This window comes from Bombus vancouverensis, chromosome 16 (genome assembly GCF_051014615.1).
Source record: "Bombus vancouverensis nearcticus chromosome 16, iyBomVanc1_principal, whole genome shotgun sequence".
NCBI lineage: Eukaryota > Metazoa > Arthropoda > Insecta > Hymenoptera > Apidae > Bombus > Bombus vancouverensis.
In genome coordinates, this window is record NC_134926.1 from 2,567,408 (window position 1) to 2,586,435 (window position 19,028).

At 35.4% G+C, this 19,028-nt stretch overlaps 2 protein-coding genes and 2 long non-coding RNA genes across 6 annotated transcripts; 2 read left to right on the forward strand and 2 right to left on the reverse strand.

The window, feature by feature from the left end:
• Nucleotides 1-200: 200 nt before the first annotated feature.
• On the reverse strand, nt 201-7,218 carry LOC143303777 (uncharacterized). Of its 2 annotated transcripts, none has more exons than XM_076625616.1 (5): nt 7,102-7,218; nt 6,683-6,728; nt 6,519-6,607; nt 1,278-6,416; nt 201-1,202 (listed from the first exon to the last, which is right to left on the reverse strand). In XM_076625616.1, the coding sequence occupies exons 1-4, from the start codon at nt 7,208-7,210 to the stop codon at nt 6,352-6,354; spliced, it is 309 nt and encodes a 102-aa protein (XP_076481731.1). In that variant the 5' UTR covers nt 7,211-7,218; the 3' UTR covers nt 201-1,202; nt 1,278-6,351. The 2 variants fall into 2 exon arrangements, with proteins under 2 accessions (XP_076481731.1, XP_076481730.1); XM_076625615.1 differs by having other exon boundaries at nt 6,829-7,117.
• On the forward strand, nt 6,607-7,768 carry LOC143303780 (uncharacterized). Its single transcript, XR_013060405.1, has 2 exons — nt 6,607-6,855; nt 7,116-7,768. It is a non-coding gene; the product is annotated as an uncharacterized LOC143303780 (long non-coding RNA).
• A 136-nt stretch (nt 7,769-7,904) lies between these two features.
• On the reverse strand, nt 7,905-18,762 carry LOC143303776 (uncharacterized). Of its 2 annotated transcripts, XM_076625614.1 has the most exons (8): nt 18,677-18,762; nt 18,321-18,443; nt 17,902-17,947; nt 17,738-17,826; nt 12,497-17,635; nt 8,903-12,421; nt 8,401-8,650; nt 7,905-8,298 (listed from the first exon to the last, which is right to left on the reverse strand). In XM_076625614.1, the coding sequence occupies exons 1-5, from the start codon at nt 18,726-18,728 to the stop codon at nt 17,571-17,573; spliced, it is 375 nt and encodes a 124-aa protein (XP_076481729.1). In that variant the 5' UTR covers nt 18,729-18,762; the 3' UTR covers nt 7,905-8,298; nt 8,401-8,650; nt 8,903-12,421; nt 12,497-17,570. The 2 variants fall into 2 exon arrangements, with proteins under 2 accessions (XP_076481729.1, XP_076481728.1); XM_076625613.1 differs by lacking the exon at nt 18,677-18,762 and having other exon boundaries at nt 18,048-18,336.
• LOC143303781 (uncharacterized) lies at nt 17,826-18,987 on the forward strand. The gene is made up of 2 exons (XR_013060406.1): nt 17,826-18,074; nt 18,335-18,987. It is a non-coding gene; the product is annotated as an uncharacterized LOC143303781 (long non-coding RNA).
• The last annotated feature ends 41 nt before the right edge of the window (nt 18,988-19,028 follow it).

Here is a 19,028-nt window from a genome sequence, read left to right on the forward strand (position 1 = left end):
AAAACTTTGCTGATGACATTTATGAGCAGCCATGTTGGATTTACACGCGTCATGGCGACAGGTATATTAGGGATTAATGGCAGTCAGGCGTGAGAAACAAATCACGAAAACACATTGTTAACACTTTTCTTTAATAAATTCTATGCGCAACTACAAATGTAAAAATATATATATATATATATAATTAATTAAAAAGGGGGGAAATATAAAATTAAATATATTTAACGTACATAAAATAGATAACACATTTAAAAAATATATATATATGTCGGAGATGAAAGGAAAGCCGAAGCCTTTCCTTGGAAATTTTGGGAACATCCTCTAGTACCTTAGCCTAGATTTTATTATAGTTGTAATTGCTTAAGATTTGTAATAAGCGAGATTGGGTTCGAGGTGACAATCGGTCGCTGAACGTAGCCACGGTCACGGGATGGATGTTTTATCTAACGGAGGTCTGGAGTGGTTGTATGTGTTTTCCGAGAAATGTGGTTGTGGCGGCATGCGGCCTCGAGAGCGGGCCTAGCCACGTGTGATGTTGCCTCGGAGGTGCCGATGCAATGGGACATACATTGCATTAGTAATCAAAACTCCAGGCAGAAACTGCCTAGCAACGGCGTTTGGAACTTTCTCGATGCTTCCAACGAGTGTGCCTAGCAACGGCGTTTGGAACCTTCTCGATGCTTCCAAACGGGTATAGAAAACAAAATGCAATCGTACAGGGAGAAAAAATCTCCACGAGGCTGGCATTCTTGCGATTGCCTTGGAGAGTGATACATCGAGCATTTTCGACGATCGCATTTGCGTCTAAGTTAGTTTCGCTTAGTAAGGAGTTATCCCGGTGACCGTGGATTCGTTTGAACTCAAACATTGCTAATAGTATTATTTAATTTAATTATTCGTAGATCGTATTATTCATTAGGCTTAGTGTTTGTTAGACTTATTATTAGTTGTACTTATTACTTGTTAAGCTTAGTGATAGACCTGTATATACGTGTAAATAATCTCGGCTTTGTGAAACGATGCCTAGTCCACATGAAGAGTCGTCGCGCGCCCAAAATTCGAATCGTGATCCGACATATATATATATATATATATATATATACATCGTACATAAAAACAAAATACATCTAAAAATAATAATAATAAGGAACCTCTGATGGAAATGCCTTCGCAAACATTGTCCGAACGTCGATCACCGAAGCCTAGGGGAACAACAAAAAGGGAAAAAACATTAAAATCGCAAAAAACAACCAGAATATGCGAATATCCAAACTTACGAAAAATAACTCAAAGAAGGAGGTCCTTGTTGTGGGAGAGCAGCGGATGTCGCGCGTGTTGCCCGAGCGAGCATCGAAGTGATAATGATGCTGCGGCCGCCAGCCCTTGCACGCGCCGAAGAAACACCGGTAATTCCCACGGTACAGCACGTGGAAGTTTCTCGCGGAAAGGACTAGATCAGCGTGGAATGCTTCAAAATCTCCTAGACGCTAGCTCAGCAGAAACACAGGACTGATAAAAACTAAGTCGAAATATGGAATTTACATTTTGTCACGTACGATTCCAAGAAACCCAAACTGCAACATCCCGATTCCCACGGAAGCGTACCCCCAGTGGACCACCACCCCGTGGGGGATGGCATTATAAATAAGCGTAGCAACATAGCGCAGCGCTCATTATTATTCTGGTGAACATTCTTATTACGGTTCATTATTCTTTGTTCATTATTATAGTGTCCATTCTTCTTATAATTTGCGTTCGTTCATTTTTTATAGTGTTCATTCCTTACGGCTCATTATTCTTCGCTCATTAGTTTGTTCATAATTCTTGTGATCGTTTGTTATTACGGCCCATTATTAATTTATTACTACGTTCGTTATTGCGCTCGTCACTGCGTTTAGAAATTTTGTATAGTATTTTGCGTTTCGGGGTCTTTAGTTTTTCGGTCAAGAAAAGAGAGTCGCGACTAAGTAAAAAGAAAATTTTATCTTTGAAGTCCTCATTTCATCGTTTAAACACAAACGCGCATTGTAATTGCGGTATTAATCCAGCTAAGTGAATTGCTCAGTCTGTATTAAAATAGATAAATAAAGTAAGAGTTGATAGTAAACTATATTCGAGTTCAAATAATAAACCCAACAAAACTTTGACGACCACCGGAGCGGCTGAGGCAATGGCACCAGACAGCACCTACTCCTCAAGGTAAGAAAATTAATTTTGAAAATTTCCTTCTTCTCTGGTAATCTCGTTGCCCTCGAGAATTGAATTAGAACTTCCTATCATCGATTTCGTTTTATTTTCGTGAACGGTTTTGAAGATAGAATCATTGTTTAAACTTTTAACAAAAGAGTTGTCCGCTGTGTCGGCTTGTGCGAACGGTGTTTTCAGCTACTGAAATATCCACTGATCTTCGCATTCCTCCTCCCATTGTTGGTAAAATATTACCCGTCTTTGGGCAAGGCTTGCGAAATCACACAAGTCCCGCACAGAAAGGACTATTAAATACATCGTCGGGGTCAATCGAAAATTAAGAACAATACCGGCATTGCTATTAACCGATATTCTTGTCATCATTGCATGCGATTGCAAGAGAGATATAACAGAACAATTTCCCTTCGAGAATTTAATCAAAGGATCGTTCGCTGTGTTGGCTTGTGCAAACGGTGTTTTCGATTATCGAAAACACCCATCGATCTTCGCATTCCTCCTCCCACTGTTGGTAAAATATTACCCGTCTTTGGGCAAGGCTTGCGAAATCACACGAGTCCCACACAGAGAGGATCGTTAGAATCATCCTCGATTATTAAACTCAAAAGGCAAGAAAATCGTGGTGACAGAATCCATCGTAGTAAATGAATTGAATTTCGGTTCTAACGGCAAACTACTACAGCGAAATTAAAAGAGAAGAAGAAGTCAAACGTAAAAATAAATTTATATAAAACAACGAAAAATCTCACATTCCTATCCAATCCAGCAACGCTAAAATATATATATCTAGCTAATAAAATATATATATAATAACCTAAGCCATTTTACATTCAAATAAAAATCCGTTCAACGAGGAAAAATATTTATAGTACCCAGCTTTAATCCTCTCCCGTGCTAGTATCCCTGCGCATAGCAGGTTAGCCGAAAAGTGGAATTCGTTTACCAGTTGCATTAAGCGTCAGTTAACGCTACCCATTAAACGTAAAAGAAAATAATAAAAATAAAATATTTTGAAATAGTCCTTAGACTATTTCTGGTGGCAGCAACTACCGTATTAATTAGAAATCTAAATCAGTATTAAAACACACAATAATATCATTTCAATTTATTTCCCTTCCGATTAAATTCAAAACTCAAACTATAAAAAAAAAATTTTCAGTAAAATTTAACTTTAGATTTGATCGATTTAAACAAATAGATACGTAACAGAGTAAAGTAATAAATTTTTGGTGGCAGCGGTGGGATACGCTCCACGGAGGATTAAAGTTGGTTTAAACGGTTCGATTCGCTCCACAAGGGATTAAAGTTGTCACGATTATCGATAAAATATATACCTAAGAAATAATGTCGACTAAATTAGAATCGTTGGACAAAGGCATGATCTTGATGTTATCGGAAAAACTTAAAGCATGGGATGCGAATTTTCGCGACATGAGTACAGCAATGAATAAATTACAAGACGATGTGCGTTCACTGAAAATAAAAAAGGAAATCAAGACACCCGTATCATCGCCGATAATTTCCCAAGCGACAGTACCGATAGAAGTTAATCCCCAATCAATTAAGTTAAAAGATGCAATAGAGACAGTACCAGTGTTCGACGGACATCGACCCTCGGTATTTCGATTTTTAAGAGCATGCGAGCGTGCACGAAACATGGTTCCTAGGCATCAAGAATCTCAGTTAGTAAAATTATTAACGAATAAGCTTCGCGGACACGCGTTTCTCGCCGTAGAAGACACAGAAGTAATAAGTTCAAACGATTTCGGGAATAAATTAAAAGATATGTTCGGTCCGGGAAAAACGGTTAACGAATATAAAGGGGAATTAGCTACAATATTTCAACGACCGGGAGAAGATATTTTGGACTACATAGAACGCGTCAAAGATCTCAGGCTGGCGATAATGAACGGGGAAAGGTACGAGTACGGCACCGTATTTCAAGATAGGATAGATCGAGACACGAGGGAAGCTTTCGTTAAGGGGCTCCCAAGTAAAGATAGCAGGATACCAATCCTTGGACGATGCGTACCGCCAAGCCGTGAAAGCAACACGAGAATTAAAACAAGTGAACAATAGAATTCGATACCAACGTCCGACACCTTCGGATAATTATAACCAAAACAACGCTCATCCACCATACAATAGTATCTATACTGTAAACAACCGCCAGGACTGGAGATTTGTACCGCCGTCGCAGAAACATCTAAACAACCCGGGAATAGAAGTAAATGTCAGGAAAGAAACAAGAGCAATAACTTGGGAAGAAAAACGCATAAATAAATACCTCGATAGAGATCTAAATCAATAGAGAGATGCTGATCATTTCAACCAATCAACTTTTCAATGCAAACACCATTCCGTTGCTGTGATAAGGGATAATGTCACGTTAAATAATAAAAGGACGCACGGTGCCATAGACAGGATCATGAGTGAGAAATTTTCTGAGTTACCAAACAAGATAAATAATATTAGTGCCAAAGAACTTTCAGACAAAGCAGAAACTAGGAAATTGAACGACGAGACGACAGGCAATGCTTATCCACTGCCTAACATCACAGAGATATTGGACCCGCTGGGAAGTGCAAATCGCCTCTCCATGTTCGACTTGGTAAAGATACAAAAGCAAGACTCCACGAATTTCGTGAATGTTTCAACCATAATAGGAAAAGAGATAGCGAGTACATCTCACTCAAAAACTTCTATAAAACCATCAGAAGGAAACTTTATCGAACTCAAAGCCAAATCATTAAATTGCAAGGAAGATTACACTATAGAAAATAAAAATATAGCTATCCCTAAATCCAAAACAGAATCTATAAGCAAAAAGGTTTGTAATAAAAATTCAAAGAATAATTCCAAATCTACCAAAAATATTCCTAAACGTTCCATACAAATAAATAATAATTTAATTATAATAAGCACTTCCAGTAAAACTATTCATCCTGAAAAGGTAGAGAAAAATAAAGGTGCTGCGAATAAAATAAATGAAGAAGAAAAAAGGGTAACTAAGGAAAAGGATTCTAAACATTTTCAAGCTGAAGAAACGCAAGTTCAACGAGCTGAAAGAAATCAAAAGGGAGAAAACAGGGAATCACCAGTCGAAGATATATATAAAAACTTGAATAAATACGCTAGCCATTGGATTATAATTGGATTAAAAATACTTTATTGGTTACTACATCTAATATTTGACGTAGGTAACATAGTAAGTAGTGCTGATCTTATGATTCCCCCAGGAAAATATGGATGGTATCACACTATACTATATACAAAATATTTTTGGGTTAATATGGCTGCGGCACTCTCAAAAATTTGTATCTTAAATGCTATTAGCAAGCAATTGGATAATTGGATCAATGTCAGTAAACCTGTGTCTTGGCGCAAAATAAAAACTAAAATGAAGGAAAGGAACGAAATTCTCCCCGCACAAATTAGTTTCGGACATCTAGCCAGAGAACCTATTGGTGAAGTAACAATCGAAGAGAACACGGAACCAACATGCGCAGAATATCTCGAAGATCTGTTCAATAAAATTAACACTGTACAACGAATGGCAAGAGAAAATTTGATAAAATCCAAACTAAGACTAACGATCGACGAATTAACCCTCAAGATTTTAAAACAGGAGATTCGATATATCTACTAAAAGAACCTAGTAAAGGAAAATTCTCCGATCAATATACTGGACCATACAAGCTGCTAGAAATCTTGCAGAACCAGAACGTCAAGATTGAAGTAAAAGGGATTCCGCGAACGGTGCACTTAAACAAGCTAAAACTAGCGCATAACCGAAATAAGCAATGAATAAAGTGATTTCAGTGGGCAACGTAGTGCAGTAGTGTATGTTGTAGTGCTGTTCGTCGAATAATACAGATATCGAACACCTAAAAGAGAAAAGGAAAAATTATTATGTGTACTCTAATTATTGTTTGAATATAAAACGTGTTGATTCAATAAATAATTAAAAGAGTGAAAGTGAAAGTTACCTTGTGAACAAGTGATCAACAAACAAGAAAGTGTACGTGTAAGTATAGGTTATGGATCGTTGTTCGCGGAACATAATGTATGACAGCTACCTAAAATAAGTGAATAAATTAGTCTCAATTGTCTCAGTGCAAAATACAAGGTTACTAAGTGTTATAACTATATTGTGGATAAATCAAAAGGAAGTGTGACACTGTTGGTCGAATAATACAGATAGCAAAAACCTAAAAGAAAAAAAAAGAAAATTATCAGGTGTACTCCAATTATTGTTTGAATATACAACGTGTTGATTCAATAAAAATTAAAAGAGTGAAAGTGAAAGTTACCTTGTGAACAAGTAATCATCATACGAGAAGGTTTACGTGCAAAATAGGTTATGGATCTCGGTTTGCGAAACACCATGTACAACAGCCAGCTGAAAAATAAATGAACAAATTAACTTCAACTGCCTTAATGCAAAATACAACAGTACTAAATGTTATAACAATACTATGGAAGCATGGCACTGTTCGTCGAACAACACAGATGGCGGAAACCTGAAAAGAAAAAGAAGTTTATTACAAATGCTCCGATTACTGTTTGAATGTAAAACGTGTTAGTTCAACGAATAACTAAAACAGTGGAAGTGCAACTTACCTCGTGAACAATTAATCACCATACAAGGTAGTGTACATGCATGAATGTCGCAGATTAACAAGAAGAAATAAAATAGCTGATAAGTGTAGAAAGTGGTTAGAAAATAATTAAGATAGATTAATTGAAAGTAAAAGGATATCTTATTATGTATTAATCTACGTAGTATTGTTATATTATTATATCTAACATGTAGAAGTGGATTTTGTAATACACAATAGCGGTCGCACACACAATGCATTATACACATATTAAACTAAATAAACTAAACAGTACCATTATGGCCACAGATATAAGACGATTGAAGACAACCGTAGTAAGTATCCAAGGCATATCGAAGAATCAGATGATGTTGTGGGAATGATCTAGGTAAGTGATGCAACATCGAAAGAGTAGAATCTGAAGAATTACAGACAATGTTAATCTAACAAGTAGATTTTAATCACTAATAAGGGAACTAACTCATATCATACACAAAATAATAGCAAATAGCAAGTACATGCAATAATAAATTAATAGGGAAAATAAGAAAGGTTAATAAACACAGGAATAGGTTAGAAATTAATCAAGATAGACTAACTAAATATTAACAACATGACTGAACTCGGTGCAAAGGAATAAAGTTACGTTACACAAAATAACTGGTAACACAATACACAAAAAAAAGACGAAAAAAAAAAACATTAACTAAATTAAACGAGATTTATATAAATGCGAGTCACGTATAATCAAAACAATGACTATCGAAATTCGAAAACAACACAATCCATGCTATCGCACTAAGGTAGCACACAGTATTGACACACACACAATATCATGAAACACAAACAATATTACAGAAACACTACAAAATAAATTATAATAATTAACAAATTAACTATTTCAACAACACGCTACTGTTGACATTAAACAAACGATATACGCAAGCGACCATGTTGAAAAATTCGTCGCGCGCACATACAAATAATAGCCAATACAATGTAATACAGCATCATAATAGCAATGTTAGGTACTAATAAAAAAAAAAAAAAAAAAGGGAGAGAGTTAAGGCAAATATATATAGTAAATAACAACTAACGTAATCATAACATATTATATATATTATACTATATACAGAGATACAGTATTCATACAAGGAACAGGTCCGAATGAAACATATATATAAAAAAAAAAAAATATATAATATATGTATATATTAACTATTTTTGTAGGTGTGTACAGAACTGATGGCGAATTCATCAACCATTCTCTGAACGACGGATGGAAGAACATGTAGGTGTTGTCCAGACGTTTCACGAGGAATCCACAGAGCATTTTGAATCTCTGCAGAAAATCCTTCCATGCATGTTCGTTTACAAAAACCTGACAGACATCGAAAGAATTTTTTTTTTAGTCCAAGGAATAGCAATCCGCACCGTAGAACTGTAAAGCACCTGTACGCCACTCACGAAACCAAATACTTTTGCTATCCATCTGTAAACAAACAACATCTATAACAATACATATAATTTTCACTTATGTTTACCAATATATATACACGCATGTTGTAAAGTAGGCGATATTTATAACACTCACTTCCATTGATAATGCAAGTGACTCGTAAAATAAGTCGTCATATTTACCATTACACGCACATATATATATATATATATATATATTCAAAGACAAGCTATAATTGGAATTCCTATTGATAATATATACTTATATATTTATAACGATAAAACAAATCTCATCTATATTACTTATCAATACGTATGCATATATGTATATAATTATAACCCAGCATTCATAATATTTATTTTCACTGATAACATGTACGTAAAACCTAAAATAAAACAAAAGTTTTAATAATAAAAAAAAAAAAGAGAGAGAAAAAAATAATATAATATATATATATATAAATATAAAAATTTTCTTTTTTTCTATACATATATTAATAATAATAAAAAGTTATTCTTATTTCTGATAAACTCGAAAGTAAAACGACAAATGACAACATTATACCATGATATACTGACACAAAGACGCAACACACAGAAGAAACTAATAGAGAATGCTTTAAGCTTGGCAAACTTACCGCCCGACGAATTTGCATACACCATAACCAAAACCCAGGACGCATGGCTCTGATCGCAGGAGAAGCGGTCCATATAGTCAAATGCATTCCGGTACAAGTAAAAGTACGACATACAACAAAATGCTACTCGGAGCTACCCGTTTGGCAAGGGAATCGCACCACAGAAACTCCGCCCGGACGTGCGCCAAACGTGGCGATATTCAGCATCATCGTCGTTGGCCACGAGCGAAATATATATATATATATATATATATCCCGAAAAAAAAACCTGGATGCACTACGGGACCACGTCATGTTCCCGGCAGGAAAAACTGCAGTCCTGAACACATTGGCCAGAAGAGCGACAGGAAAAACAATCGTCCCTGGAACAGTAAACATCCTGGGAACGATGGACGACAACACCAGTAGTCACTCAACAACCAACGACATCTACGTCCGCCTTGAGCGAACTCAGTGACACAATCAGTCAAATTTCCTTTGGAAATTTGAACTCCAAGGGCGGGGGTGTCACGTCCCGCGCTCCGCACGCGCCGTAACAAGAACAAGAAAACTATTCTATACAAAACGCGCGAATAAGGATTTGAATGCACAAACGAACGCACGGCGCTACGAAACTAAAGGAAGGATTAACAAAACGAGGGCGACTAATAAATCCAACCAGTATAAAATAAAACAAATAAAACCAGCTAATGGATTGAACGAGTTACGAACCAAACAAATAAACCGGGAAATAAGAAAGCTACAAAAGGGGAAATAATTGAAACGCCAGAAATACATGTATATATAAATATATTTTAATCAATCAACTTGGAGAGTTACATATAAGTATAAACACTAATGCTAGACATGTAATAAACTAGTAAATATTAGAGACAGTGCTTCCAATACTATATTAACAATTTATGAAATATAAGTATATACGAAGTCAAAAACTAATAGTCTAACGAATACATAAAACATACAATATTGAATTATTAAAGAAATAAAAGTTACATTGTCAGAAACATATATATATGTGTGCGCATTCTATCAAACAGATGCATACTTAAAACTAGCCTACATTCCGGTAAAGAATTATAAAATAAGAACTACATTACGAAACATGCATGTCTATATATAAATATATAAATTATATTCTAAACTAAACTACTATTAATGTATGCTCTTTCTACATTATTGATTCAAATTGATAATCTAAGATACATACTTAAAACTAGCCTACATTCCGGTAAAGAATTACAAAATAAGAACTACATTACGAAACATGCATGTCTCTACGCAAACATATAAAAAATCTATAAACTAAACTACTATTAATGTATGCGCATTCTACGTTATTGATTCAAATCGATAATCTAAGATACATATTTAAAGTTAGCTTACGTTCCAGTAAAGAATTATAAAACAAGAACTACACTGCGAAACATGCATGTCTCTATGCAAACATATAAAAATCTATGTATGCTCATTCTACATTATTGATTCAAATCGATAATCTAAGATACATATTTAAAACTAGTTTACGTTCCAGTAAAGAATTATAAAATAAGAACTACATTACGAAACATGCATGTCTCTACATAAACATATAAATAATCTATTTTCTAAACTAAAACTACTATAGAACACACAACGCAACACTTGGGACTAAGCGACAACCTGTCGATAGCCCAAACGCTCAAAACAATTAACAGCGCAACGACTTGAGGAATTGGGTACAGAAATTCTACCATCAAACACAAATATGTAAACACACATTAAACGCACAATAATCTAGAAACAAAACCTTCAATACTATGTTGTCACAATACAAGATATATATATATATATGAAATCAAATGATTGACACATAACCTCAAATACACAACACTATATCACTAAAGAATCTAAATGAAAATCACTTTGCCAGAAATATATACATATATACGTGTGCGTGTGCGTGTTCTATCTTATTAAAAGAAATTAATATAAAATAAATAATTAACATTTCATTTCGTATGAACACTACATGGGCAAGAGAAATATGCATATAAATACGTATATAAATATATATATATATGTGTGAGTGCATATGTTTTATATTATCGAATACTCTATAAAATAAACTACTCAAAGCAATAAATAACGCAATCGAAGAATTACAAAACATTAGCTATACTGAAGTGACACACAACATAAACATATATATATACGTATATTCACACGAGTTATACTTTAAAACAATATTAATAAATAAATGTTCTAATTGCGGTAGAATAAGGAAAAACGAGCGACAGACGAAAAATTACTTCGATATCAAACAAAACTAAAGAGCCGTCACTAAAACTTTGCTGATGACATTTATGAGCAGCCATGTTGGATTTACACGCGTCATGGCGACAGGTATATTAGGGATTAATGGCAGTCAGGCGTGAGAAACAAATCACGAAAACACATTGTTAACACTTTTCTTTAATAAATTCTATGCGCAACTACAAATGTAAAAATATATATATATATATAATTAATTAAAAAGGGGGGAAATATAAAATTAAATATATTTAACGTACATAAAATAGATAACACATTTAAAAAATATATATATATGTCGGAGATGAAAGGAAAGCCGAAGCCTTTCCTTGGAAATTTTGGGAACATCCTCTAGTACCTTAGCCTAGATTTTATTATAGTTGTAATTGCTTAAGATTTGTAATAAGCGAGATTGGGTTCGAGGTGACAATCGGTCGCTGAACGTAGCCACGGTCACGGGATGGATGTTTTATCTAACGGAGGTCTGGAGTGGTTGTATGTGTTTTCCGAGAAATGTGGTTGTGGCGGCATGCGGCCTCGAGAGCGGGCCTAGCCACGTGTGATGTTGCCTCGGAGGTGCCGATGCAATGGGACATACATTGCATTAGTAATCAAAACTCCAGGCAGAAACTGCCTAGCAACGGCGTTTGGAACTTTCTCGATGCTTCCAACGAGTGTGCCTAGCAACGGCGTTTGGAACCTTCTCGATGCTTCCAAACGGGTATAGAAAACAAAATGCAATCGTACAGGGAGAAAAAATCTCCACGAGGCTGGCATTCTTGCGATTGCCTTGGAGAGTGATACATCGAGCATTTTCGACGATCGCATTTGCGTCTAAGTTAGTTTCGCTTAGTAAGGAGTTATCCCGGTGACCGTGGATTCGTTTGAACTCAAACATTGCTAATAGTATTATTTAATTTAATTATTCGTAGATCGTATTATTCATTAGGCTTAGTGTTTGTTAGACTTATTATTAGTTGTACTTATTACTTGTTAAGCTTAGTGATAGACCTGTATATACGTGTAAATAATCTCGGCTTTGTGAAACGATGCCTAGTCCACATGAAGAGTCGTCGCGCGCCCAAAATTCGAATCGTGATCCGACATATATATATATATATATATATATACATCGTACATAAAAACAAAATACATCTAAAAATAATAATAATAAGGAACCTCTGATGGAAATGCCTTCGCAAACATTGTCCGAACGTCGATCACCGAAGCCTAGGGGAACAACAAAAAGGGAAAAAACATTAAAATCGCAAAAAACAACCAGAATATGCGAATATCCAAACTTACGAAAAATAACTCAAAGAAGGAGGTCCTTGTTGTGGGAGAGCAGCGGATGTCGCGCGTGTTGCCCGAGCGAGCATCGAAGTGATAATGATGCTGCGGCCGCCAGCCCTTGCACGCGCCGAAGAAACACCGGTAATTCCCACGGTACAGCACGTGGAAGTTTCTCGCGGAAAGGACTAGATCAGCGTGGAATGCTTCAAAATCTCCTAGACGCTAGCTCAGCAGAAACACAGGACTGATAAAAACTAAGTCGAAATATGGAATTTACATTTTGTCACGTACGATTCCAAGAAACCCAAACTGCAACATCCCGATTCCCACGGAAGCGTACCCCCAGTGGACCACCACCCCGTGGGGGATGGCATTATAAATAAGCGTAGCAACATAGCGCAGCGCTCATTATTATTCTGGTGAACATTCTTATTACGGTTCATTATTCTTTGTTCATTATTATAGTGTCCATTCTTCTTATAATTTGCGTTCGTTCATTTTTTATAGTGTTCATTCCTTACGGCTCATTATTCTTCGCTCATTAGTTTGTTCATAATTCTTGTGATCGTTTGTTATTACGGCCCATTATTAATTTATTACTACGTTCGTTATTGCGCTCGTCACTGCGTTTAGAAATTTTGTATAGTATTTTGCGTTTCGGGGTCTTTAGTTTTTCGGTCAAGAAAAGAGAGTCGCGACTAAGTAAAAAGAAAATTTTATCTTTGAAGTCCTCATTTCATCGTTTAAACACAAACGCGCATTGTAATTGCGGTATTAATCCAGCTAAGTGAATTGCTCAGTCTGTATTAAAATAGATAAATAAAGTAAGAGTTGATAGTAAACTATATTCGAGTTCAAATAATAAACCCAACAAAACTTTGACGACCACCGGAGCGGCTGAGGCAATGGCACCAGACAGCACCTACTCCTCAAGGTAAGAAAATTAATTTTGAAAATTTCCTTCTTCTCTGGTAATCTCGTTGCCCTCGAGAATTGAATTAGAACTTCCTATCATCGATTTCGTTTTATTTTCGTGAACGGTTTTGAAGATAGAATCATTGTTTAAACTTTTAACAAAAGAGTTGTCCGCTGTGTCGGCTTGTGCGAACGGTGTTTTCAGCTACTGAAATATCCACTGATCTTCGCATTCCTCCTCCCATTGTTGGTAAAATATTACCCGTCTTTGGGCAAGGCTTGCGAAATCACACAAGTCCCGCACAGAAAGGACTATTAAATACATCGTCGGGGTCAATCGAAAATTAAGAACAATACCGGCATTGCTATTAACCGATATTCTTGTCATCATTGCATGCGATTGCAAGAGAGATATAACAGAACAATTTCCCTTCGAGAATTTAACCAAAGGATCGTTCGCTGTGTTGGCTTGTGCAAACGGTGTTTTCGATTATCGAAAACACCCATCGATCTTCGCATTCCTCCTCCCACTGTTGGTAAAATATTACCCGTCTTTGGGCAAGGCTTGCGAAATCACACGAGTCCCACACAGAGAGGATCGTTAGAATCATCCTCGATTATTAAACTCAAAAGGCAAGAAAATCGTGGTGACAGAATCCATCGTAGTAAATGAATTGAATTTCGGTTCTAACGGCAAACTACTACAGCGAAATTAAAAGAGAAGAAGAAGTCAAACGTAAAAATAAATTTATATAAAACAACGAAAAATCTCACATTCCTATCCAATCCAGCAACGCTAAAATATATATATCTAGCTAATAAAATATATATATAATAACCTAAGCCATTTTACATTCAAATAAAAATCCGTTCAACGAGGAAAAATATTTATAGTACCCAGCTTTAATCCTCTCCCGTGCTAGTATCCCTGCGCATAGCAGGTTAGCCGAAAAGTGGAATTCGTTTACCAGTTGCATTAAGCGTCAGTTAACGCTACCCATTAAACGTAAAAGAAAATAATAAAAATAAAATATTTTGAAATAGTCCTTAGACTATTTCTGGTGGCAGCAACTACCGTATTAATTAGAAATCTAAATCAGTATTAAAACACACAATAATATCATTTCAATTTATTTCCCTTCCGATTAAATTCAAAACTCAAACTATAAAAAAAAAATTTTCAGTAAAATTTAACTTTAGATTTGATCGATTTAAACAAATAGATACGTAACAGAGTAAAGTAATAAATTTTTGGTGGCAGCGGTGGGATACGCTCCACGGAGGATTAAAGTTGGTTTAAACGGTTCGATTCGCTCCACAAGGGATTAAAGTTGTCACGATTATCGATAAAATATATACCTAAGAAATAATGTCGACTAAATTAGAATCGTTGGACAAAGGCATGATCTTAATGTTATCGGAAAAACTTAAAGCATGGGATGCGAATTTTCGCGACATGAGTACAGCAATGAATAAATTACAAGACGATGTGCGTTCACTGAAAATAAAAAAGGAAATCAAGACACCCGTATCATCGCCGATAATTTCCCAAGCGACAGTACCGATAGAAGTTAATCCCCAATCAATTAAGTTAAAAGATGCAATAGAGACAGTACCAGTGTTCGACGGACATCGACCCTCGGTATTTCGATTTTTAAGAGCATGCGAGCGTGCACGAAACATGGTTCCTAGGCATCAAGAATCTCAGTTAGTAAAATTATTAACGAATAAGCTTCGCGGACACGCGTTTCTCGCCGTAGAAGACACAGAAGTAATAAGTTCAAACGATTTCGGGAATAAATTAAAAGATATGTTCGGTCCGGGAAAAACGGTTAACGAATATAAAGGGGAATTAGCTACAATATTTCAACGACCGGGAGAAGATATTTTGGACTACATAGAACGCGTCAAAGATCTCAGGCTGGCGATAATGAACGGGGAAAGGTACGAGTACGGCACCGTATTTCAAGATAGGATAGATCGAGACACGAGGGAAGCTTTCGTTAAGGGGCTCCCAAGTAAAGATAGCAGGATACCAATCCTTGGACGATGCGTACCGCCAAGCCGTGAAAGCAACACGAGAATTAAAACAAGTGAACAATAGAATTCGATACCAACGTCCGACACCTTCGGATAATTATAACCAAAACAACGCTCATCCACCATACAATAGTATCTATACTGTAAACAACCGCCAGGACTGGAGATTTGTACCGCCGTCGCAGAAACATCTAAACAACCCGGGAATAGAAGTAAATGTCAGGAAAGAAACAAGAGCAATAACTTGGGAAGAAAAACGCATAAATAAATACCTCGATAGAGATCTAAATCAATAGAGAGATGCTGATCATTTCAACCAATCAACTTTTCAATGCAAACACCATTCCGTTGCTGTGATAAGGGATAATGTCACGTTAAATAATAAAAGGACGCACGGTGCCATAGACAGGATCATGAGTGAGAAATTTTCTGAGTTACCAAACAAGATAAATAATATTAGTGCCAAAGAACTTTCAGACAAAGCAGAAACTAGGAAATTGAACGACGAGACGACAGGCAATGCTTATCCACTGCCTAACATCACAGAGATATTGGACCCGCTGGGAAGTGCAAATCGCCTCTCCACGTTCGACTTGGTAAAGATACAAAAGCAAGACTCCACGAATTTCGTGAATGTTTCAACCATAATAGGAAAAGAGATAGCGAGTACATCTCACTCAAAAACTTCTATAAAACCATCAGAAGGAAACTTTATCGAACTCAAAGCCAAATCATTAAATTGCAAGGAAGATTACACTATAGAAAATAAAAATATAGCTATCCCTAAATCCAAAACAGAATCTATAAGCAAAAAGGTTTGTAATAAAAATTCAAAGAATAATTCCAAATCTACCAAAAATATTCCTAAACGTTCCATACAAATAAATAATAATTTAATTATAATAAGCACTTCCAGTAAAACTATTCATCCTGAAAAGGTAGAGAAAAATAAAGGTGCTGCGAATAAAATAAATGAAGAAGAAAAAAGGGTAACTAAGGAAAAGGATTCTAAACATTTTCAAGCTGAAGAAACGCAAGTTCAACGAGCTCAAAGAAATCAAAAGGGAGAAAACAGGGAATCACCAGTCGAAGATATATATAAAAACTTGAATAAATACGCTAGCCATTGGATTATAATTGGATTAAAAATACTTTATTGGTTACTACATCTAATATTTGACGTAGGTAACATAGTAAGTAGTGCTGATCTTATGATTCCCCCAGGAAAATATGGATGGTATCACACTATACTATATACAAAATATTTTTGGGTTAATATGGCTGCGGCACTCTCAAAAATTTGTATCTTAAATGCTATTAGCAAGCAATTGGATAATTGGATCAATGTCAGTAAACCTGTGTCTTGGCGCAAAATAAAAACTAAAATGAAGGAAAGGAACGAAATTCTCCCCGCACAAATTAGTTTCGGACATCTAGCCAGAGAACCTATTGGTGAAGTAACAATCGAAGAGAACACGGAACCAACATGCGCAGAATATCTCGAAGATCTGTTCAATAAAATTAACACTGTACAACGAATGGCAAGAGAAAATTTGATAAAATCCAAACTAAGACTAACGATCGACGAATTAACCCTCAAGATTTTAAAACAGGAGATTCGATATATCTACTAAAAGAACCTAGTAAAGGAAAATTCTCCGATCAATATACTGGACCATACAAGCTGCTAGAAATCTTGCAGAACCAGAACGTCAAGATTGAAGTAAAAGGGATTCCGCGAACGGTGCACTTAAACAAGCTAAAACTAGCGCATAACCGAAATAAGCAATGAATAAAGTGATTTCAGTGGGCAACGTAGTGCAGTAGTGTATGTTGTAGTGCTGTTCGTCGAATAATACAGATATCGAACACCTAAAAGAGAAAAGGAAAAATTATTATGTGTACTCTAATTATTGTTTGAATATAAAACGTGTTGATTCAATAAATAATTAAAAGAGTGAAAGTGAAAGTTACCTTGTGAACAAGTGATCAACAAACAAGAAAGTGTACGTGTAAGTATAGGTTATGGATCGTTGTTCGCGGAACATAATGTATGACAGCTACCTAAAATAAGTGAATAAATTAGTCTCAATTGTCTCAGTGCAAAATACAAGGTTACTAAGTGTTATAACTATATTGTGGATAAATCAAAAGGAAGTGTGACACTGTTGGTCGAATAATACAGATAGCAAAAACCTAAAAGAAAAAAAAAGAAAATTATCAGGTGTACTCCAATTATTGTTTGAATATACAACGTGTTGATTCAATAAAAATTAAAAGAGTGAAAGTGAAAGTTACCTTGTGAACAAGTAATCATCATACGAGAAGGTTTACGTGCAAAATAGGTTATGGATCTCGGTTTGCGAAACACCATGTACAACAGCCAGCTGAAAAATAAATGAACAAATTAACTTCAACTGCCTTAATGCAAAATACAACAGTACTAAATGTTATAACAATACTATGGAAGCATGGCACTGTTCGTCGAACAACACAGATGGCGGAAACCTGAAAAGAAAAAGAAGTTTATTACAAATGCTCCGATTACTGTTTGAATGTAAAACGTGTTAGTTCAACGAATAACTAAAACAGTGGAAGTGCAACTTACCTCGTGAACAATTAATCACCATACAAGGTAGTGTACATGCATGAATGTCGCAGATTAACAAGAAGAAATAAAATAGCTGATAAGTGTAGAAAGTGGTTAGAAAATAATTAAGATAGATTAATTGAAAGTAAAAGGATATCTTATTATGTATTAATCTACGTAGTATTGTTATATTATTATATCTAACATGTAGAAGTGGATTTTGTAATACACAATAGCGGTCGCACACACAATGCATTATACACATATTAAACTAAATAAACTAAACAGTACCATTATGGCCACAGATATAAGACGATTGAAGACAACCGTAGTAAGTATCCAAGGCATATCGAAGAATCAGATGATGTTGTGGGAATGATCTAGGTAAGTGATGCAACATCGAAAGAGTAGAATCTGAAGAATTACAGACAATGTTAATCTAACAAGTAGATTTTAATCACTAATAAGGGAACTAACTCATACCATACACAAAATAATAGCAAATAGCAAGTACATGCAATAATAAATTAATAGGGAAAATAAGAAAGGTTAATAAACACAGGAATAGGTTAGAAATTAATCAAGATAGACTAACTAAATATTAACAACATGACTGAACTCGGTGCAAAGGAATAAAGTTACGTTACACAAAATAACTGGTAACACAATACACAAAAAAAAGACGAAAAAAAAAAACATTAACTAAATTAAACGAGATTTATATAAATGCGAGTCACGTATAATCAAAACAATGACTATCGAAATTCGAAAACAACACAATCCATGCTATCGCACTAAGGTAGCACACAGTATTGACACACACACAATATCATGAAACACAAACAATATTACAGAAACACTACAAAATAAATTATAATAATTAACAAATTAACTATTTCAACAACACGCTACTGTTGACATTAAACAAACGATATACGCAAGCGACCATGTTGAAAAATTCGTCGCGCGCACATACAAATAATAGCCAATACAATGTAA

What these genes read in the sequence shown, in the direction of transcription:
- LOC143303777 (XM_076625615.1), bottom strand. Translation starts at nt 7,075, where the DNA reads ATGTGTATAATGCATTGTGTGTGCGACCGCTATTGTGTATTACAAAAT. An exon ending in GGTGATTAATTGTTCACGAG is followed by an intron (nt 6,729 to 6,828) that starts GTAAGTTGCACT and finishes TTTTCTTTTCAG; the next exon opens with GTTTCCGCCATCTGTGTTGT. An exon ending in GATGATTACTTGTTCACAAG is followed by an intron (nt 6,417 to 6,518) that starts GTAACTTTCACT and finishes TTTTTCTTTTAG; the next exon opens with GTTTTTGCTATCTGTATTAT.
- LOC143303776 (XM_076625613.1), bottom strand. Translation starts at nt 18,294, where the DNA reads ATGTGTATAATGCATTGTGTGTGCGACCGCTATTGTGTATTACAAAAT. An exon ending in GGTGATTAATTGTTCACGAG is followed by an intron (nt 17,948 to 18,047) that starts GTAAGTTGCACT and finishes TTTTCTTTTCAG; the next exon opens with GTTTCCGCCATCTGTGTTGT. An exon ending in AACAGTGCCATGCTTCCATA is followed by an intron (nt 17,827 to 17,901) that starts GTATTGTTATAA and finishes TTTATTTTTCAG; the next exon opens with CTGGCTGTTGTACATGGTGT.